Below are 23547 nucleotides of genomic sequence, written 5' to 3' on the forward strand. Positions count from 1 at the left end.
TGGTAAAGCCCTGAGTAAGAGGGAGTGGTGTTATAATTAGAGCCAGGTTACATTTTGAAAAGACTATACCCACTATTCCAGAAGCAGATTAAAAAGGTAACTACTTTGCATTTAAAGGCATTCTTTCAAAAGCAATCACAAGTTGATTTATACAGTTTGGTCATTAGTACTTCTGATGGAACCATGACTTTTAAATTTAATCGCTCAATATTTAATCAGGTCATTGCCCTTCTTTCTGTGCTGCTCACTTGACAGTGGCATGACTCATATGGTTCTGAGAGCTTTAGTCGCCTCCCTCTATATCACCTGGCTGATCTTTCAGAGAACCCTCAGCCTTAGCCTTGCCCTCATCTCCACAACTGGATGAGTGTTTCTTTTAATCTTCCACTGACATTTGCATGGCGAAGGGATTGTAGAAATTACATTTTCTATTCTTTTCAAAAACATTTTAAACTGTAATTAACATTTACAAGTTGATTTAGGTTGATTTTAAAAGTTCCAGCTCATCCACTTCCCAGCACCACACCTCAACCAAACTGATGGTATTTGTTCCCAGCCATGGTCTGCAGGGTCACTCATTGGCTGGGCCATCCACAAGGTCACTGATTCATCACTGACATCACTTCATCACTGAAAAGTCCAAATAACAAGTCAGCACCTCCAAATGCTCTGGTCCAGCAAATTCAAGCCTATGTCAGTTGTAATCTGATAAATAATACAAAAGCAAAATATTGTGGATATTAGAAATCTGAAGTAAAAGCAGAGAATGCTAGAAACACTCAGCCAGTTTGGCAGCATCTGTGGAGAAAGAAGCAGAGATAACATTGCAGGTCAATTTCCTTCCATTAGAATAGAAGGTCATCAGCGTAAGATTTTATCTCTGTTTCTTTCTCCACAAATGCTGCCAAACTGACTGAGCAGTTCCAGCATTTCTGTGATATAATTGCTATTTGTGAGGTATCTTTTCATCAAAAATATTTTCTGACTACCTTATCTTCTCCTGTGAAGTTTACAATTGGTCAGCTTCTTCTGATAACTCAACGAACAAATTCAGCCACATAAATATCCTTCCATTTGCTGCTGTGGCTTGTTTGAATTCTCTGTAACTGAGATCGGATTCAAAATGATTGTCTGCCATATTTAAGTATTCAAATCATGCACAATATGTGTTTATTCAAAGTTAGTGCAGCTATTTCCACCAAACCCTACAGTTTGAATCACCATTGTAAAAAAAATATCAGAATAAGCTTGGTACAAGGGTCTGAACTGAGGTATTTTGTAAATTACTGGTATTCAATGATTGGATTTAAGGCAACCACTAATTAAAATGAGCCAAAAATATATAATCTTTGTCACACCAGTATCCGCAATGGTGTATATAAAGCTAAAGGGGTATATGACACTGGGGAGTTTTCAGACAGGTACAACAACAGCTTACATTTACATAGCACTTTCTCCAAAATGCTGCAACCTGCACATTCATCACCGTGCTCACTTGTCCTGATCTCTCGAAGCTCCACTGGCTCCTGTGCTCAGGTTTATCAATTTAAAAGCTCCCCACATTCTCAGTCACCTTGTAGGAAGATATCTTTATAATAAGAAATAAAGGGATACTATGGACACCAAGCATGAGGTGCCAAAAGGAGGGAGGAGGAAATGTTGATTGATGACTAATTGCATGGTCGAAGAGGATGATTGTAAAAAGATTTCTGAAAGAAGAGAGGGAGGTAGTGATGACTGGTTAAGGAATTCCAGAGGACAGAAGCATAGTGGCTGAATGAGGATGACGAGAGAGAGGGAGGAGAAATCAGCAAAGGGAGATTACATGCGAGAAATCAATAAGCAGGGCAGCTGAGAATGTGGGGAGCTTTTAAATTGATGAACTTGAGCACAGGAAGCCAGTGGAGCTTCGAGAGATCAGGGTAAGTATGTAGGACAATGAAAATGTAGGTTGCAGCATTTTGGATGAGTTGAAGCTTGTAGAAGGTTGAGGCAGTAAGGGCAAACTAGGTTGGTTTAGAGAATGTAACCCCTGAGATCATAAAGACATGGACTTAAGCGTTAGAGACTTAGGAGAGTTAGAGTGGAAGGAATGGTTTTTGCTAACGGGGTGGATGCAAGGTTTGAGCCCGGATGTGTCTACATATTGATCTTAAATGTGCCCACTCTAAAAGATCAGCAACTTGCAGGTTGCTTGGGAACACTCATTCTTGCAGTGGATGTACATCCATCCAGTGTTCAAGTTAATGCACTTTTAGATCAGTACAATAGGGAGCAGATAAATTTCATTTATGGTATCCTAACACTATACCTTAGCCTCAACGTCAGGAAGTCGATCCACCACATGATACAGTAATGCAAAGCACACTGAAATGTGTCATTGCATTATTTGTATTTTGTAAAGAGAATGCCAAATAATTCATCTCCTTTTTCACCCTCTAGAAACTAAAAGTTTCAAAAAATAGCTTTTCATGAAAGCTTTATCCTGATATAATAAATTCGCCTTAAATACTCCTCTCCAAGTTCAGGAACATTCTTCCCACTGAATTATCAGCTTGACTAAATGGTATCACTTGTACCTTTGAGTTAGAAGGTGATAGGTTGAAGCTCAAGCTTACTATAGGACTTGAACACCTAATCTAGCGCTGCTTTGTCAGAAGTGCCATCTCACAAAATGTTAAACTGCAGGTCACATCCATCTCCTCAGGTGGATACAAAAGATTTCTATTTAAAGGAAAGGAAAGATTACTGGCTTTTAGAAGATAGACCCTGAACTAGAGTATGGATAATTAATAATGTAAACAGAATAGACTATATTTCTGTAAGCACCAGACATTCGACATTGGGTTGTTCCAATAAAACATGAAGCATCTTTTCACTAGCCGCTGGCTATTCAACAGAAAAAAATCCAATCTCTTAGCCGCTGAAACTGTGGGGGGAAAGAATTCCATCCTATTATGCTCTGGTTAATTATGTTAATGTCTGCCCCAGCCAAATGCGTCTCCCTTTTGTTTTGTAAAGGATTCTGAGATGCTCAGCTATATGAGGAATAGTACATAGCTATGCTGTTGTTGATTACATCTAGAGCTGTAAGTGTTAATTCTGAAAGTTAATTCTAAGTCCTATTTTCTAGAATATTGCATTAAATGTTAACAAAGTTTGTTTTGTCTTATTGTACATTGTGGCCTTTTTTGGTAAGTCCAAACTGAGTGAAATATTAACCTGTAACTTTTGTCACTGCTCTTCTTCACTGTTTAATTGACTATTGTTGTATTTCAACTACTTCATGTAAGAGCAATTTACAGCCAAAATTACTATTTTGCTAGAAAACAATTAACTCTAGAAATACATACAAAATCAGTAGTGTGTGGTTTCCCATTGTACACAGGAAGAAAGTTAGTCAAGAGAGAAAGAGAAATGTGATTACAAGTGAGGTAAGCACAGAATGATGATCAGTTCGAAGAAGGGAATCACAACTGAACAAGGTACGTAGATTTCTCATCTGATAATGGCTTAATGACCATACTTTTTAAGATTTATTAATGCACTATTGGGTCATTTACTATGGCATTCATCCCTGAGGCAGCACTTCAACCTTCTAGTTCTCCCAAACTCTCTGAACTTGCTACTAATCTCATGGTCAGTTTATTTTAATATGCACTGGCATTGACCGAGTGCAAACATGCAACATGGAAGTCCTGTGGTGAGGTGAATAGATATTGCAGGTGTAGAACTTTACAGAGCAACAAATGAAGATAGCAATGGGTAAACATTGGATATTTTGCCAGATTGAAGTTACTGTCATGTTCTTGTGCTGCTTATGCTAGTTTTTGTGACACTTTTAAACCATGTCACCAAATGACATAACTACCAGAGGCACCCAAAGCAATGAGCAGGGTATTGTAGGAGGTAGAACAATGCATGTTTTTAATGAGGATGACAAAGAGACACTGCTAAGTGAGATGAGGAAAGGGAAAATGTTAGATTCCCATTAGAGGAAATCACATAAAAGTGTCTAGCATGCTGCAGGGAGGGAGGGCATAGAGAACTGCAGATCCCCAAATTCGTACCAGAAAAGACTCAGTGACCTGATGAATGCAGGGAAGGTATTATACTGCCCACTTCATCTTTTCATCCATGGTCACCAACACATGGCTCTCCCTGTAAAAGTCACCCTGTTACAATGTACTACTGCTTCATTCCATCTCCCATAACTCCTGCTTGCAATATCTTAAAATCTGTTCCTTCACTTTAACCAGGTAATACCAACATGTTATATTAATAGTCTGATTCCACCTGAGCGACATCATTCAAATGCTCCTCTTTACTGGACTAACTTTACTTTATTAGAGTAGAAAATTGTACACACCACTCATGAAAGTCAGTGAATTCTGCACTTTAGAGAACTGACCACTACAGGGAGGAGAGGTTTCTGGCGAGGCATTCAGCTCCAGCATGTAGACATAACAATATCGGCAGGGCAGTAAATATTGTAGGTTAGTAAGTACATTACTAGTCACTATGGCAGGAGGTGTCACACACTTCCCTTGAGCTGAATTTCTGTTGGGCATCTCCAATCCACCTGGGGTGAGAGACCCAGAGAAATTCCAAAAGAAACAATATAAAGTTAGTGGGCCATAAGGAGAATATTTATGGAAACTGAAACTGACTGTCCCTTTGATCCCATTGTTGGTATAGTCGCCCATCAATGGCATATGCTCACCTTTCCTGCAGATCCATCGCAGCCACTGGGAGGAGAAAGAGTCTGCTGGAGAGGAGAAAGATGATGATGATCAGGAGGAGGAGGAGGACCAAAACTACTACTGTGTTAACTAAGATGACAATGATGACGTGGATAACGATGAGGAGCAAGATGGTGAGAAAAAGGTCGCACACATTCCCTTTGCCTGGAATGGGCCCAATGAAAACTCCATGAATGCTGGGATATAGCTTTATATTCCTTTTACATTTCTCAGTTTCACAAAATGATTTTAGTAGTAGCTTCTTTTTAAAAAATGATGCCAATGTAAAGGATGTTTTCAATTGTTAGATGTATTTTTGAAGATTTCCCTGTTCCTAACAGTAGATTATGTGGAACTGAAAATGAATTCACCAGAATTAACTGAAAATTAAATATTTATAAGACTTCAGCAGAGCTGTGATAGCTGAAAAAAGAGGAGACTTTTAAAATTAACTCTTTCACAGGGTGTGGGCATTGCTGGCCAGCATTTATTATCCATCCCTAATTACACCCTTGAGAAGGTGGTGGCGAGTTACCTATTTGAATCGCTGAAGTCCATGTGGTGTAGGCACACCCAGAGTGCTGTTAGTGGGGGGAGTTCCAGGAATTTGCCACAGCGACAGTGAAGGAACGACGATATATTTCCAAGTTAGTAAATGTGACTTGGTGGGGAACTTAACAGGTTGTAGTGTTCCCACACATCTGCTGCCCTGGTCCTTTTAGGTGGTATAGGTTACGGGTTTGGAAGGCGCTGTTGAATGAGCCTTGATAAGTTGTTACAGTGTATCTTGTAGATGGTACACGCTGCTGCCACTATGCTTTGGTGATGGAGGGAGTGAACGTTGAAGGTGGTAGATGGGGTGCCAATCATGCAAGCTGCTTTGTCCTGGATGGTGCCAAACTTCTTGAGTGTTGTTGAATCTGCACTTATCCAGACATCACGCTCCTGACTTATACCTTGTGGACAGGTTTTGGGGAGTGGGGAGGTGAGTACTCACTGCAGAATTTCTAACTCCTGACCTGCTCTTGTAGCCACAATATTTATATGGCTGGTCCTGTTCACTTTCTGGTCAATGGTAACTCCCTGGATATTGATAGTGGAGGATTCAGTGATGGTAATGCCATTGAATGTCATGGAAGATGCTTAGATTCTCTCTTGTTGTAGATGGTCATTGCCTGGCACTTATGTGGCATGAATGTTACTTGCCACTTGTTGACCCAAGCCTGGATATTTTCCAGGTCTTGCTACATATGGACACAGTTTACTTCAGTATCTGAGGAGTCACGAATGGTGCTGAATATTGTGCAATCATCAGCAAGTATCCCCACTTCTGACCTTATGATAGAGGGAAGTTCATTGATGAAGCAGCTGTATGTAGATAGAGCTTTACTTATATAAATTATCACCAAACATCAAAGGGTAATAAGACATCCAAGAAAAAGAGTCTTATATTGATCAAGTCAAGTGAAAATTGGTGACAGGGGTCTATTTTGAGAAACCTGAAACACCCATCTATTTAAATGATTAAAGTGGTATAAGATGAAAGATGGTGCAGCAGAGAGATCAACAATGTCAGAACCAGACTAGTGAAGTGCCGTAAAGATCAGTTCTGGGGCCTCAAGCTATTTACCATCTACATTAATGACTTGGATGAAGAGACAGAGTGTAACATATCTAATTTGCTGATGATACAAAGCTACGTGGAATGTAAGCTGTGAAGAGGACATGGATAGGCTGCAAAAAGATATAGGGCAGGAATTTCCCATTGGTGAGGGGGGGGCGCCCCGCTTGCTGACGTGTAAAATGACGCGCGGTGATGTCGGGGGGAACTCCCACGTCACTGCGCCCCATTTAAAATTTCCAGTAGGCAGGGGCACAGCAAAATCAGCTGTTTGCCCACCGACCTGTCAATGGCCAATTGAGGCTATTGTCAGAGTCAATTAGCTCATTAAAGGACCAGCCCGTCCAACATTAAGGTTGGCGGGCAGGCCAGGAGCTCCGGCAGGAATTAGAAAAAACATGAAACCTCATCCACGGGCGAGGTGATGTTTCATGTAGGTTTTTAAAAATTTTAACAGTTTTTGTTAAAATTATGGACATGACCCAACTCATGTGACAGTGTCACATGAGAGGACATGTCAGGAATTTTTTTTTCTATTTTTAATTTCTGTCACAGAACAGCCAATCTCCCTGAGCAGCACTTAGCCTCATGGAGATGAGTGCACTCTTTTGTGCGCATGTGTGAAAGAGCGCACTCTCGATTTTGGGATTTCCCCCCCCGCCCGCACAGGGAACATCCAGCGCTTCCATGCGGACGTCATGCTGGGCGGGCCTTAATTGGCGCACCCACGTAAAATGGTGCTGCGCCCCCGATTGGGGGCCCCGGTTGGAAGTGCACCTGTGCGCGCCCACCATTCAACATCCTCCCCGATGGGGGGACAATCCTGCCCATAGACAGGTTAAGTGAGTGGGCAACAAGATGTTAGTATGATGTGGAGAAGAGTGAGTGTGATAAAGTGAGGTACCGTGTCCCTTTGAGAGAATGCAAGTGTACTGATCATGTGACAGCACTATTGAATCACTGTACAGTGCAGGCGGCTGGGAACTGTAAGTTTAGTTCTGGATTTCTCTGAGTGAGCACGTATGATCTGGTGCTTGCCCTGTGTCCCAATAAACCATCACTGTTTATTCTTACATCAGTCTCTCCCTGTCACTGAATGCAAGCAGCAATTGATGAGAACATTGCAAGGTTTGCAGTAAGAGTTTGGTTGGTAACAAACTCATTTACCCAAGACATTTTATGTGAGCTTATTCACTTTGATCATAAGAATAGGAAAGCAGAACATTTTTAAAAAGGCATGAAACTTGTAAATGTTGATGTTCACAGAGACTTGAGCATACATGGAACACAAGAATTTAGCATGCAGGTTTGGCAAGCAAATAGGAAGGCAAATGACATGTTGGGTTTTATTGCAAGGGCATTGAAGTACAACAATAAAGAATTCTTGCTACAATTGTACAGAGAATTGGTGAGACCACATCAGGGGTAGAATTTTCTCATTGGCGTTTGGGGGCGGGCCCCGCATGTCTGCATGTAGCAAGATGCGCAGTGACGTTGGGCGAGCGTCCTGATGTCATCGCACACCATCGCAATACTTGGTTGGGCGCGCGCGCAATGATACCCGCTGTGCACCCACCATTAATTAATGGGCCACTTAAGGTCCTTGACTCACCGATCAATGCTGATTTCTCGGCGCCCGTGCAATCTTCGGGTCAGCGCACGAGCACAACGGGCAGGCAAGTAGGACACATTTGTATAAATCTCATCCATGGGCGGGATAAGAGGGCTCACTGGTTTTGCGGGTGTGCTCTCTCAGGTATTGATTTTTCAAATTTTTTGAAACTTGCCTGTTTGATCTGCAATACTTCAAAACGCATACCAGCTGCTTGTCTGGACCCTTAACCTTCAGGTCAGCACTCTGCAGTGAGGAAACGTTTTGGGCCTGCAGGTTTCTGGAAGCCTTTCCATAGCCTGGGGATGGGAGCTGAACTCTCGAATAGAGGCACCTCCTCTGAGGAGGAAGGGAGGGACACAAGGGGGAGGAGGCCCGGAGTGCACATTCAGCCTCCAGAGGAGCCACCTTGGGAGGTCAGGTGCAGGCACAAGGGGCACAGGGCCAAGAGGTAGTCCAAGGCAGAAGGGACTGCAGAAGATGCCACTATTCTGCTGCCAGCGTACACAGGTGGCGAAGCAGCTACCTCAACACGTCTGAGGTGCAGTGCCAAAGGAGGCGCCGACTCTCAAGGGAGACAGTCAACTATACCTGTCAGATGATTGGGCCTGAGACCTCTGCTAATTGTGTGGGTGGACACCCCATGCCAGCGGCGCTGAAGGTCACAGCTGCCCTCAACTTCTATGCCTCTGGCTCTTTCCAGGGCTCAGTGGGCGATCTTTGCTGAGTCTTCGAATCAGCTGTCCACACTTGTGTTAAGCAGGTTACAGGCGCTCTGTTTAGGTGTGCTTTGACCTTCATCCACATCCATTGGGACCAGGCAAGCCAGGCACAGCGAGCCAGAGGCTTCACAGCAATTGCTGGTTTCCCCCACTTCCAGGGTGCAATAGACTTCACACATATGGCCATCAACAGGAAGGGCTTCCACTCCATGAACGTGCAGATAGTGTGTGATCACAGGATGTTGATTCTACAAGTCTGTGCAAGGTACCCAGGCAGCTCCCATGACGCCTACATCCTCAGACACTCCCAGGTGCCGGGGCTCTTCAGTGCTCCAGCCCGGCTCGATGGATGGCTGCTGGGTGACAAGGGCTATCCCCTCAGAAGGTGGCTCATGATACTCTCCACCATCCAAGAACAAAAGCTGAGCAGTGGTTCCAAAGGAGCCTCCACAAGAGCTGTGCTGGAGAGAACCATTGGTCTTCTCAAGCACTTCTGATGCCTGGGCCACTCAGGGGGCGCCCTCCAATACCCCCCAGATCGTGTCTTGGTGATCATGGTTGCAGGCTGCGCTCTCCACAATCTTGCACTGGAAAGGGGGGACGCTGTGGACAATGAAGACATGGACACAGTGGCTGCGGCTACACACAATGAATCCAGCAGTGAGTCCGAGAATGAGCATGCAGAAGGAAATGCTGAGGGGGTAGAAGCTGACCCGGGCATACTCCAATGAGGGACCCTGGAGGCTTTATTCCAATGAACCTTCAGCTGGCACAACACAGATGGACCTCCAGGACAAGCCTGGTCTGTAGGCTCCATACTCGATACCTATGTTCCAAATCTTCCAGGTTAGGAACAGTAACTAAGGGCCTTGTTAATAAAGCTGAATGTCCCACAAAGTTTATGGAAAGCGTTTTTGGAAACCATCCACCTGCAGAAGAAAAGAGGCACCCTCAGCCATGATCACATATCTGAATTTAATCTCACAAGCAAAGAAACTTAATGAAACAAAATGACAAAGGTGTTCCAATTCAAAACAAATCATAAAGACCTTATTATGGGCCAACACAAAAGCACCAGTGATAAACCAGTGCTGTGCCTAAAGTGCCTTGTGTTTACGTTTCCAGGTGCAATGTCTTGGTAATGGGAGTGGCATCTGAGACAGCCTGCTCATTCTGCTGTCCTGTTGGCCTAAATAACCTTGGTGGTTGTCCTCTGGCCTGTGGAGCCTGTGCTGGCCCCGCCTGGAAGAGAGCTGCCAGTTCCACAGCTGGCAACTCCCCAGTCATCGCAACCTCATCGGATGCTATGGTCACTGGGAGAGGGGCAGAGGAGCTGCCGCCCTCATCCGGAGCACCATGAGAGGTGCCCGCAGAGACGACAGGCAGCTGCTGTGCTGACCTGAGGTTGCTAAGGACCTTCCTGCTCACTGTGGATGGATGGGCACCGAGCTGGGAAACTTGGTGCCCACACCATCTCCCACACTGGCACTGACCAGCTGAGGTCAATGCCAACTTGAGGTCTTGCTGCTCAGAGTGCTTCCCCAGGAAGCCCTGATTGGTCTCCTGGAGGAGTTTCTCCATGAGAGTCGCCACCCTCTCCATGGAGGACTCATGGTGCTCAGACATGAGGCTCATTGCTTCAGCGATTGTCTACGTAGACACCTTCACCATGGACACCAAGCCAAGCATAGCCTCATGTATCTCCCCCAGATGCTCCCACATGCCCGGCCACATTTCATGCCCCTGCTGAGTAGCGGACAGCTCCCGAGGCACATCATCAGGCACCGACTGAGCATGTGCCTGGTCCCCTGCAGTCCTCCAACTGTTGGCGCCATGGGCACTCTCTGTCTCTGCCAGCTATTCCAGTGACTGTGAAGTGCCCTCACCACTGTGCCCCGGGACACTAGCCAATGTTCTAACTCCCACCATTTGCGCTGGTACCTGCCTGGCAGAAATGGTGTGATGCTGGTGAGACTTCAGGGCCCTCAGGTGTGAGAGGGGGCCTCTGCTGCTCCTCATCCCGGCCCCGCTTCAATGATGCTGAAAGGAAGAACTGGATCAATTAACGTGGAGACAGTGACAAAGTGCATCCCCATCCCCTGGATCATTATGTGCTCATCCTTCCATAAGCAATGGTCAAGCCATGTTGCAAACTTCAATCACTGAAAATTCAGCACTGCTATGGCTGTTGGGAGAACAATGCTGACCTCACTGCTGGGCACACATACCTGCCTGTGGCACCACAGCCTCACCAACACCAGTGGACCTGGGCACATGGCGCCTCTCCAAATCCAGGGTCTCCTGCTCGAAGCGGCTGAGAATCGCTAACTGTGCTGGCCCGCCGCCAGTCCTCACCCGCTCGGCAGCATTATGTGCGTTCTTCTCCTGAAAAGGAGGGAAGAGTATTGATTAGTGCAACTTGTACCTGGACTCTCTTCACGGCCAGCACACCCCAACCAGAGTGGGACATTGCAGGGCTTTAGTGTCTCCTCATCCTGCTGCTGCTGAACACTCACACAAAGATGTTAGTCCTGTTCCCCTCCCCCCGAACCCTTGGCCAAATGCTGCCTACATCACATTAGGCACCAAATGCTATAACCTTCCATAGCAAGGAGACGCAAGCACGTGGAGCGCAGAGGGCAGCAGATGGTTCGTTGCCACGCCTCCTTGAAGCTCCCCTCTCAGCATGACATCAACCTCACTTGGACATTTCCTGGAATTCAAACCCAGCGCCTTGGTGCAGCTCTTCCAGGTTGCCCCCAAAACAGTCATGTGGGTCTCAGTGTACCACATGCTGCGGGCGCAGAACCCATTTCTTCACCACTCTCTTGGGCTAACCTCAGCATGGGCAATATCTGCTGGCCCACCCAGCAAAGGACATATGCTGTCAATGATTCAATGCAGTCACTAAACTCAGACTTTGAGGGGTAAGCTGACCTGTTGGGTTAAGTGACTGATGCCAACATCGTCCTCACCCTTCCAGAGCGCAACAAGTCGTTGAAGCGCTTGCAACACTGGATCCAGGTGCATCACACCACATTGTGGGAGCTCACCACCTCCGCCACCTCCTCCCGGGCACGTTTCGTCATGTGGGGGAGGGGGGGGGGGGCCTCCTCCTCCTGTCCTGGGGAACCAGCACCTCCCGCCATGATACCACCTCCTCAAGGAGGGCAGCAAGTCAGTCATTGGAAAAATGAGGGGCACACTGGCCCCCCGCTCTATCCTCCACCCTGGCCTGCCCCAATGGCCTACCCTCCAGTCAGGCCTGTCCCGATGACCTGCCTTCCGCCCTGGCCTGCCCCGATGGCCCACCCTCCGGCCTGGCCTGCCCCAATGGCCTGCCCTCCAGCCAGGCCTGCCCCGATGGCCTGCACTCCACCCTGGCCTGCCCTGATGGCCTACCCTCCAGGCAGGCCTGCACCGATGGCCTGCCCTCCGTCCTGGCCTGCCCCAATGGCCTACCCTCCGCCCTGGCCTGCCCCGATGGCCTACCCTCCGCCCTGGCCTGCCCCAATGGCCTACCCTCCAGTCAGGCCTGTCCTGATAGCCTACCCTCCAGCTAGGCCTGTCCCGATGGCCTACCCTCCGCCCTGGCCTGCCCCGATGGCCTACCCTCCGGCCTGGCCTGCCCCGATGGCCTACCCTCCAGACGCGTCACCTCCATTGCCCTTCTGCAGAGCCCTTCACCCAGCCATTGCAAGCAGCCTTTCCAACGCTGCCAGACATTCCTTTATACAGGCCACTGGGTCATCATTGGATCTGGCGGGCTGAGCGTGCCCACTCTCGCTATGCACAGGAGTCGTGAAGCACACTGGGCGGGCCTTAATTGGCCCACCCACTTTAAATGGTAGCACGGACCCAATCACGAGCGGCCATCAGGTCCATGCCCACCTGTGTCTGCTCTTGCTCCGCCCACACCACCCCTCCCCCTCCCCCTCCCCCACTCCATCCCCCCCCCCATCCAGAAAATTCTGCCCCTCGAGTACTATCTGCAATGTTGGTCTCTATGGGCTGAATCTTCGGCTCGGCAAGCGGGCCCCGACACCGATCGCTGAAGCATCAAATGACGCAGGGCAATGTCGGGCTTGTGTCCCGACATCACCGCACTTCACTTAAATTTTCAGTTCAGCGGCGCCAAGTCAGCTGTCAAAGGCCCATTAAGGCCATTTAACCAACAATTAAAATAATTAACGGAGCTGCCCGTCTAACCTTAAGGTTGGCAGGATGGCGAGCAGCCCAGGCGGCCTTCGCATTTTTCATGGAACCTCATCCACGGGCGGGATGAGGTTTCATGAATGATTTTAAATTTTCTCAAAAATTTTTATTGAAATTAATGGACATATCCCAGCTTATGTGACAGTTTCACATGAGGGGACATGTCATAAAAAATTTTTTTAACACTTTATTGAACTGTTAAAACTTAAAACTAATCTCCTTCTGTGCCTCAGGTTGATTTCTGCGCTCTTTCGCACTCCCAACTCAGGGAACCACCCCCCACCCCCCCACCTCACCCGCACAGGGAGCGCCCAGCGCTTCCGGGCGGGCATCACACTGGGTCAGCCTTAATTGACCCGCCCACGTAAAATGCGGCACGCAGCCGATCAGGGGTGCTGATTGGGTCCACGCCCGCCCCTGCGCAGCCCCCCCAGTGGGGGGAGAATTTAAGGAAGGATTTCCTTGCATTGGTGGCTGTACAACAAAAGTTCACTGGACTGGTCCCTGGAATGAGAAGATTGTCCTATGATGAGAGGCTGAGCAAATTGGGTCTTACTCTATGGAGTTTAGAAGGATGAGGTGATCTCATTTAAACATTCAAGATTCTGTATGTGCTTGACAGGGTGTTCCCACTGACTTATGAATCTAAAACACGAGGCCAGGGTCTAGGGATAAGGGGCCGATCATTTAGGATAAGGAAAGCAGATAGTTACTGGTGAACAGTGCTCCACATGAATTACTTCGTGATTTCAGCCTCACGTAATTGGGAGTAGTTCATGAGCACAAACTGCAGAATCATTTTTGTCATCACATAAAGTGATGCAAACTGGTGTTAGATTTTACAAACATCCCATCCACTTGGGCATTGACACAAAAAACTTATCTTCTCTATTACTGCGGAACATGGAAAAATTAGAGGCACCTACAAGAGAAACCCAGGTATAAAAAATAATGCTTATGGCCATAGAGTGTTATTTAGGAATGCTCCACTGATGATACTGAAGGATTGAGTGCACAGTCACAGATGATCTTGAAGAATTGAGCACAAAGGCAATTTGCAAGCAGGTCAATTTTCAGGAAGGAATTTAGGGGCATTTGTAGCTGCACAACTATCTCTGTTTCCAGATTGCTGCCTGCCATCAGGACTTTGCCTCCAATGTGGTATTTATATACTAGCACCGAAATGGTAAGTGGCAACCCTTTTGAATCACATGATAAGTTATGAAAGAAGTGGAGCAGATCTAAAAAGCACTTAGTTAACTCCTCTGCTCTCTTTCCATCCCCTCCCTCTGCCCTTACACAAACACCTCCCCACCATCCCCAGGCTGATAAATCCATGCCAATAATGCCATTATAAAAGAATGATGCCATCTATCAGAAAATTCAGCACTTCACTGGCGCTGTATTAATATTAGTAGATAGGTGGAATAATTATAGGGATAACATGCACAAATCCAACTCTGATCAACAAAGGTATTAAGTGGAGAATTCCATGGGAAAGGCATGTTGAGTGGTGACCAGATGCCAAATTGTCCGTAGATAGAAGATAACAGTGGAAGTTTGACCAGGAGAGGTGTTTGAAGAGATAATAAAGTGCAGACTTATTAGACCAGCTTGAGCAGTCAAGCATGGGAAGTGGCCAGAGAACAATGAATGAATAAAGCTGCTGCATTGTACGTGTGTGTGGCATTGGTGGGGTAGCAGTTTGCATGACAGCTGGCACACCTGCATACCTACATATGGATCTCGTGTTGATTTTCAAATATTGCATACTACTAATTCTGCATTAACATAACATATTGAACAGTTAAAAGGTGTGATACACTGAGAAACTCAAAAGACTCAGTTCATGAATACTTGAAGTCCATTATTTGCACATAGAAAAAGTCAGTACCATCCCCTGAAGTACTGTGTATGTTGGATTTGCACTGATTTGATAAATAAAGAATATTTTTCAGATATCTCTGTCTTTTGAGTCCATGATCCTGCATTAATATTAAAGGGATGGGAATTTCCTAACAGGGTAAGGGGTCGGTCATATAGGACTGAGGTGAGGAGAATTTTCTTCACTCGGAGTCATGAATCCTTATGGAATTCTCTACCCCAGAGGGCCATGGAGGCTCAGTTGAGCATGTTCAGGGCTGGAATCAATAAATTTTTGGACTCTAAGGAATCAAAAAACATGGGGATCGGGCAGGAAAGTCAGGTTGAGGTTAAAGATCAGCCATGATGTCATTAAATAGAAGAGCAGGCTCAAAGGCCCAAATATCCTGCTCTTGCTCCTATTTCTTATATAGAAGAAGATATTAAAGTAATCTTGTCAAATTGCTGCTATGTATTTTGTAGATTGACATACTGTGGCTGCAGTATGTACTCTGGTGGAGTGGACAATATTGCATCTAGTATATGATTGTTCAGACGTCATCATGTGGACTGCTTTGTCCTAGATGATGTTCAACAACAACAATTTGGATTTATATATCATCTTTATTATAATAAGGTGTAAGCAATTACTGAAGCAATTATCAACTAAATGGAAATATAAGGTAAGCAAATATGGAGCTCCCTAAATTCTGAAAAAGATAGAGAGTAAGATGAAGCAGAAAAAGGTCATATAACAGATGTCATGTGGATAATACAATTGAGAACCAGTATAGAAGGTTCAGAGGGAAAGTGAAAAAACAAAGAGAAGCAACGAGAGAATATGAGAAGAGACTGGCAGCTAACAGAAAAGGGAAGCCAAAAGTCTTCTGTAGACATATAAATAGTAAAAGAGTGGTAAAAGGGAGACTGGGGCTGATTAGGAACCTAAAAGTGGATTTAAAGACGTAGGCAGAGGCATGGCTGAGGTAGTAAATGAAACATTGCATGTCTTTACCAAGGAAGAAAATGCTGCCCAAATCATAGTGAAAGTTGAGGCGGTTGAGATTCTTGATGGGTTAAAAATTTGAGGTATTAGATAGGATGGCTGCATTTAAAATTGAGAAGTCACCAGGATCAATTGAAATGCATCCAAGGATACTGAGGGAAGTAAGGATGGTATCTGCAGGGTTTCAATTCTCCTTAGAGGGGTGATGTCAGAGGACTGGAGAATTCCAAATATGAACAACATCGTTGTTCAAAAAAGAGTGTAAGGATAAGCCCAACAGCTACAGGCCTGTCAGTTTAACTTCAGTGGTAGGAAAGCTTTCCCCTCTTTTAACCTGTTCACATGTGGCTTCCTAGTTCTTGGAACAGATAGAACAACAGCTGCTAGTATAAAGCCAAGAACAAAAGTACTGAACTACAGGGAATTCAATAGTTATAAGGTAAATGCAATAATATTTGTATAAGTCATATGATCGGATATCATGTGATTGGATTCCCATGATCAGATCATGTGGTCAGGATTGGCAATTCAAGGGATGAGATGGCAAATTGATAGGTAATCCTGGTTAATGCCTTTAGAAATCACTTCGAGTAATTAGATGTTGTGGGTGGTGAAGTGTAAAAGTTATAACAAATTTATTGAGTAATCATAAACAAAGGGTGGCTTTAGCTTCCCAATCTGGTCATACTCGGAAACATGATAACAGTGACATTCAGGCTAGACTCTGCAGTTGCATGCAGACTGAAAGCAGTTCAGTATTTCCCTGTGCCAAACCCAGTACTTTACCACAGTGCTCAGATTATTATTAGAAATCCTATTTATGCATCACCCATATGGGGAATAGTTACAGATAAATGTAATTGGTGGATGCTTTTAATATGAGAATGTCCACAGGAATATAGTTACATAACATTTTCGATGGAACATGTGACAGACGTACCAAATTTAAATATGTATATATTTAGGTGTGGGGGGTGGAAAGAGATGTTGATAACAAATTGATTGAACAACTATAAACAAGGGCTGGTTTTAAATGGGACGTCTTCTCAATAGGATCTGATCAGAAGTAGGCTTTATCATTTGTCCCTCTTCCCCTTCTCTTCATTTTATTTATTAATTTATTAATAATCTGGAGAAGGGCATATGCACTACAGTAGAAACCCTGAATGCCAATTTTAAAGACTGAAGCAACTCAGTCAACATAATGTGCTGTGAACATGAGGAAATTGCATGCACATCACAATTATGTTTTTTTCCCTTTGTTTAAATGAATCCACTAATAACAAACACATCCTGTGGTCTTGAAAATTGCTATTGTTAACGTGAACATGCTACAAAGCAGACAGATATCACAAAGGAAGGATCCTGCCACTCTTCATACTAATTATGTACTGTTATGCCATTTATCAACTCTACCAGTTAAGAGAGATAAGTGCACTTCCAGAGAAAATAAACTGCCATTATTTCACTGGCATTATGGGGTCTCAATCATCTCCAAAGTGTATAATCAATAGCTGAAGATTATCAAACAGTGAACCTAATTACATTAAACTTTTTACTGATAAACTATGGTAAAGAATTTGAAGATGTTCAGCACCATATTTTTAGGAACATCATTTGAAATTCAGGTCCTGCAATAAATATTTCTATCAAAGAGTTCCATTAGGCCTGGATTAGAAAAATTGAACTATCAAACTTTATCTTTTGGAAGCTGCTAACTGAGGTAGCGTTGGTCCTTTGATTCTCACTTTACTTTGCAGATCGTGGATGCAAAGATCACTCTGATACCTTTGTTAACTCATCTGAGTAGACAGTAACTGATATTAGCCACATCCACAAGGGATCAGAATCATAAACAATAATTAAGGGCTAGTGTTCTTACTTTCAATTATGCCAAAGCTTGTTGAAAGCATAGTTAATGAGAAAGTATTGCATTACACACTATTGAGTCATCAAATTGGATTCAGAGCAAGTTGTTTAAACTTTTCAGTTGAATGTGAACTGTGATCCAGGAGCACTACTAAAGGACTGGTGTTTACAAATATTACATCCCTGTTCAAAAAAAGAAAGAGGGATAAATTGGAATCAGTCAGTGTAACATTGGTAATGGGGAAACCTTTAGCAACAATAATCTAAGGCAAAATTAATTGGCCCTTGGAAAAATATGGGTTAATAAGTGACAGTCAGCATGGATGTAATAATGGCAAACCCAATTTGATTAAGTTCTTTAATGAACCAACAGAGAGGATTAACAAAGTCTGTTTAATGTGTATATGTACATTCAAAAAGTGTCTAGCAATGTACTGCATATAGTATACATTACCATATATAAACTTGTGTTATGATCCCAGCTGAGGTTACCCCTGGACAAGCCTGATCCCAGTGTGAGATCCAGCTTGATCGATCGTAACTTTTAATTTGTTTGTTTAGATCACACAAAACTCGGAAATGCAGTTAAAAGTTGAGTAGCAGACTGCAGGAGGACATAGATTGGTGAAATGGGCAAATATGTGGAAATGCAATTAAATGCAGAGAAGTGTAAAGTGATATGCAGGAAATGTAGTGAGAATCAACATAAACTGAATGATACAACTCTAAAGGGGATTCATAAATAGAGGAACCGGGGATCTAGTGTACAAATTTTTGAAGTGGCAGGACAAGTTAAAATAGGCCACAGGGATCCTTGGTTTTATAAACAGAGGCCCAAAGTACAAAAGCAAGCAAGTTAAGGTAAACTATTATAAACTACTGGCTGGGTCCCAGCATATTTCTTTACTCATTCACAGAATGTAGGCATCACTGACAAGGCCAATATTTATTGCCCATCCCTGGTTGAGAAGGTAGTAATGAGTCACCTTCTTGGACACTGCAGTTCGTGTGGTGATGGTGCTCCTGCTGTGCTGTAGGGAGGGAGCTCCAGGATTTTGATCCAGTGATGATGGAGGAGATATATTTCCTAATAAGGATTGTGTGCGACTTGGAAGACGAACTTCTAAGTGGTGCTTTTCCCAAGCACCTTTTGCCCTTGTCATCCTAGAAAGTAGAGACTGGGGTTTTGGAAAGTGCTGTCAAAGAAGCTTTGATTAATTGCAGTGGGACATTTTGTAGTTGGTACATAATGCTGCACCAGTGGTGGAAGGAGTGATGTTTAATGTGGTGAATGGGGTGCCCATCAAGCGGGTTGCTTTGTCCTGAACAGCACCAAGTTTCTTGAGTGTTTTTGGAGATGCATTCTTCAAGATAAGTGGAAAGTATTCCATTGCATTGCTGAATTGTGCCTTGCACGTAGTGGAAATGCTTTGGGAAGACAAGGCATGAGTCAGCTGCTGCAGAATACCCAGCCTCTAACCTGCTCTTACAGCCACAACAGTTATGCATCTGGTCTAGTTAAGCTTCTGATCATTGATGACTGTGAGGATGTTAATGGCAGAGGATTCAATGTGGTAATGTCATTGAATGTCAAGGGGAGATGGTTAGATTATCTCTTGTTGAAGATGGTAATTGCTTGGCACTTGTTTGGCATGAATGTTACTTGTCACTTATCAGCCCAAATCTGAATATTGTCTGGGTTTGCTGCATGTGGGCACAGACTGGGAAGTTGTGGATGGAACCAATCACTATGGAATCATTAGTGAACATCCCCAGTCTGACCTTATGTTGGAGGGAAGGTCATTTATGAAATGGCTGAAGATGGTTGATCCTAGGACACTACCCTGAGGAGCTACTGCAATATCCTGAGATTGAGGTGTTTGGCCTCCAACAACCATGACTATTTTCCTTTGTGCTAGGTATGACTCCAGCCAGTGATACTATTGACTTCAATTTTTCTGGGGCACCTTCATGCCACACTCGGTCACTTTCACTTCACCCCTCGAACTCAGCTCTTCACCTATGTTTGGACTAAGGATATAATTAGGTTTGGGGAAAAGTAATCATAGAATCATAGAAAATTTATGGCACAGAAGGAGATCATTCTGCCCATCGTGACTGTGCTGGTTGAACATGAGCTGAGCACTGGTGAGCAAGTTATTGGTGAGTAAACATTGCTTGTGATGATGTGACACCTTCCATCACTTTTCTGAAAGGCTTAATTACTGTACGCAGCCCTTTTTTTTCAATCCATGGTCACTTTAAGGTTTTCTAAGCAGGCTCACATGGTATTTATAACAGAATAAGGTCTGCATGGTACCTTACAAACTGCTGCATGGCCACGCACGCATGCAGCTAAAAAGGAACATTGCTCAATGCTTTACTTTGCCTGAACCAGTCACCTTCATTATATACCTTGCAGCCTGGAGTTTCTGCTGGTTTGTAATAGACTGGATCTTCTGTGGAGCAGCACTCATTGTCAGATAGCCACTCTGCTCAAACCTTTCCACACCTCAATGCTGCTCCTCATTTCTTGCCGGATCTTCTGAGCCCAACTTCTCCAGAAATTCTGGTTGCAGCACCCTTTGAAGAGCAGCGTTGTAATGTCAGGGGAAGACGGGGCACAGCCCCCTTTTTATGGCACTCACTTCTGTATAAATGTCAGTTTAAATGTCTAATGCGAATGTTAGTGAATGGGCAGGGTGGGTGAGGTAAATGGGTGAGTAGGGTGGGTGACAGGCGGGTAGAGTGACAGGTGGGTAGAGTGACAGGTGGGTAGAGTGACAGGTGGGTAGAGTGACAGGCTGGTAGAGTGACAGGCGGGTAGAGTGACGGGCGAGTAGAGTGACAGGCGGGTAGAGTGACAGGCGGGTAGGGTGACAGGCAAGTAGAGTGACAGGCAGGTAGAGTGACAGGCGGGTAGAGTGACAGGCGGGTAGGGTGACAGGCAAGTAGAGTGACAGGCGGGTAGAGTGACAGGCAGGTAGAGTGACAGGCAGGTAGAGTGACAGGTGGGTAGAGTGTCAGGTGGGTAGAGTGTCAGGTGGGTAGAGTGTCAGGTGGGTAGAGTGACAGGCGAGTAGAGTGACAGGTGGGTAGAGAGACAGGCGGGTAGGGTGACAGGCAATTAGAGTGACAGGCGGATAGAGTGACAGGTGGGAAGGGTGATAGGGGGGTAGGGCAGTCCACAGGATTCTGATGCGCATCTTGGGTCATATGTCTGGTTTCTACGATCCAGAGACTGGAAGATCTGGGCCATTGTTTTCTTCAGCAGAATTTGGCCAAAGTTGGCCAGCCCAGCTAGATAGGTTGCAGAAATTTTTAAATAAATTATGTTCGACTCGAAACAAGTTTTTTGCAATCTTTTCAGCCATATTTTAAAAATCACACTAAATGATGGCCCTGACTATGAAACTGGCCGAGCTCTCAGTTTCAGTTCATCAACATTGTGAGGTTCATCTAATTGCACCTATTATGGGCTATAAAATTTAAAAGATTATTTTAGGTACAATGACACTAATAGGCAGGTATTAAAGACTGTTATTTTAAATTTTACTAAGTAACTGAAAATTGTAGAGCCATACAACTTGCAAATGGCTGGGTATGGTTTTATAAAGTCATTTTCAGTCATTCAAAATTGGGTTGTTCTCAGGTGATGGATTGATACTGTGATTTAAAATGCTTATTTTTGCAATACCTCATTTTAAGCTGTATTAATAAAACTGCGCCATCTCACCAATATTTAATAATTGTTACAGCAACATTTTTTTTAAAATCTGTTCTAACCCCACTGATTGCATTGGTTCATGGCAGATTTTACTAGATTCAAGTGTGTTGAAGCAGAAACTGGAGAGAATGAAAACGCTTTTCAAAGCTTGAATAATTTTGGGTGTAATTTGAACCCGTATCTCTGATTGTTCCCAAAACAGAAATTCCCCCCTTCTGTAGCTTGACGATTATTACATGAACTGAGACTCTGGTCCACTTCAAAGGAAGTTTAAAGACAAAATGTAAAAGGGAAATGCTGGAAATGCTCAGTCAGCCAGGCAAGAGAGAAACAGAGTTAACATTCCAGTTCAATTCTGACAAAAGCTTTCTCTCCCACAAATGTTGCCAGACTTGCTGAGCATTTGCAGCATTTTCTGTTTTTATTTCCGATCCACAGTACCTGTGGTATTTTGCCTTTGTGCTGAAGTTTAAATACACTTTTTCTTCATAAGTAATGCAACACTTGACAGACACTATAAAATCAAGTTTAAGAAAAGACATCAGTGCTAATTGTTTCACTGTGTGCTTTTAGTGACTTCTGTGCTGAACAAAACACTTTGTTCTGCGATTTGTTTCATAGAGATTTTGTTTCCAATGAAGATCAGTTAATATGTTACTTATCACTAGAATTCACTGACAATCAGCATGGATTTAAACAGCTTTATTGAATGCATTTCCCTTTATAGCTCAGATAAAGACCCCAAATAATGTTTACCAGAATGGAAGCTTTTGGCTTTATCCCTTGCATCCAAAATTAATTGACTAACAGTGTAAAGTGGAGAAGTAATGTAATTTTTTTGTATTTAATGCTGTGTAATTTTCAGTTGCAATAATTTCTTGTTGACTCTTCACCAGCCCCACCTGGCCCTTCTGCTCCAATCAGAACCTGTCAGTAATTTATTGGTCAGCAGTGATTTTTGACATCAATGCTGATCTAACCAATTGGATCTGGATCTTGCAGTTCCAAAGAGCTGCTGTGTTTGTCACATATAAAGTTGCCACAGAATGAAATGATCATACTGAAGAATTAGAATCAGAGTGGGCAATTCCTGCTTTGCTTCAGTAAAGTAAAATTACTTTGGAATTAAAATTAAATCTTTCTCTTTTATTTTAGGCACGGGAAAAGAAATTTTACAGACATGAGACTGAGGACAGTTTTGCTGCTCACTGCACTGCTCTACATTGATGCTGCAGGTAGTTCAATCATATATCATCTTTCATGCTGTTTATTGCTATGAAGTGAAGGATTTGGTTTGTCCAAGGCACCTTCAGTTATAAATTGGAAAATATCAATTAAATAAAAAGTCTAACAATATTTCGCATTTAAATCCATACAAGCTCAGAGTATTCTCTAACTCTATAGATTTTACCAATGTGATCCTGATTTGAAAAAAAAAGCCTGTGGTTCTATTTCATAATGAGGTGGCTTCCTTTCAAAACTATCAGCCACCATGTAAGTGTGACTTAGACTTCAGGCTGTTCTCACTCATTGAAAAAAAGTGTTGCATTTATATAGATCATTCACAAACTCAGAATGTTCCAAAACACATTAAAGCCAATGAAGTGTAGTCACTGTTGTAATGTAGGAAATACAGTAATTTGTGTATAGCTGGGTGCCACAAACAGCGCAGTGATGATTACCAAATAATCTATTTTAGTGATGTTGAATGATAAATATTGGCCAGGTCACTAAGGACAACTCCAGAGCTCTTCTTCCTAGTGCCATGGGATCTCCAGTGTTCATCCGAGATGGCAGTAAGGGCCTCAATTTAATATCTCATTTGAAAGATGACATTTCTGACATTCTAATACTCCCTTGCTGAAGTGTCAGATTAAAATTTACACTCAAGTCTCTGAAGTGGGTTTAAGCCTGCAACCTTCAGACTCTGAGGTATGAGTGTTATCTCTAAGCAGCAGCAACACTGTAATCCTTATATCCCACTATGACATATACGCTTGGATTATTTAAGTAGATAGTTCCAAGCAATTTTGGAAAGTAATTTATAGTGTTGCAGAGCTATAAATTCATACAGCTTGCTTGGGGATTATGGTCTTTCAGTCTATTGCATATTCAGGCTAACAGTGCCATTTAGAGAATACAGGAAAAATAGAGTCACAAAGTTACCTGT

The 23547-nt window shown here is 43.8% G+C and overlaps 1 protein-coding gene across 5 annotated transcripts in view; it reads left to right on the forward strand.

Annotated features, from left to right (window-relative positions):
• The window catches only part of LOC121293358, a 60366-nt gene that overhangs the window by 11122 nt on the left and 25697 nt on the right, over positions 1–23547 (forward strand). For 2 of the 5 annotated variants that reach the window (XM_041216347.1, XM_041216343.1), the window contains exons 2-4: positions 3389–3485; positions 4735–4887; positions 22533–22612. In XM_041216347.1, the coding sequence (XP_041072281.1) occupies positions 4784–4887; positions 22533–22612 (184 nt within the window). In that variant the 5' untranslated portion in view covers positions 3389–3485; positions 4735–4783. Of the gene's footprint in view, positions 1–3010; positions 3090–3388; positions 3486–4734; positions 4888–22532; positions 22613–23547 lie in introns of those variants that run through there. The other 3 variants (XM_041216344.1, XM_041216345.1, XM_041216346.1) reach the window with 3 other exon arrangements.

The sequence above is a fragment of the Carcharodon carcharias genome, chromosome 21, assembly GCF_017639515.1.
Source record: "Carcharodon carcharias isolate sCarCar2 chromosome 21, sCarCar2.pri, whole genome shotgun sequence".
In the NCBI taxonomy this organism is placed as follows: Eukaryota; Metazoa; Chordata; class Chondrichthyes; order Lamniformes; family Lamnidae; genus Carcharodon; species Carcharodon carcharias.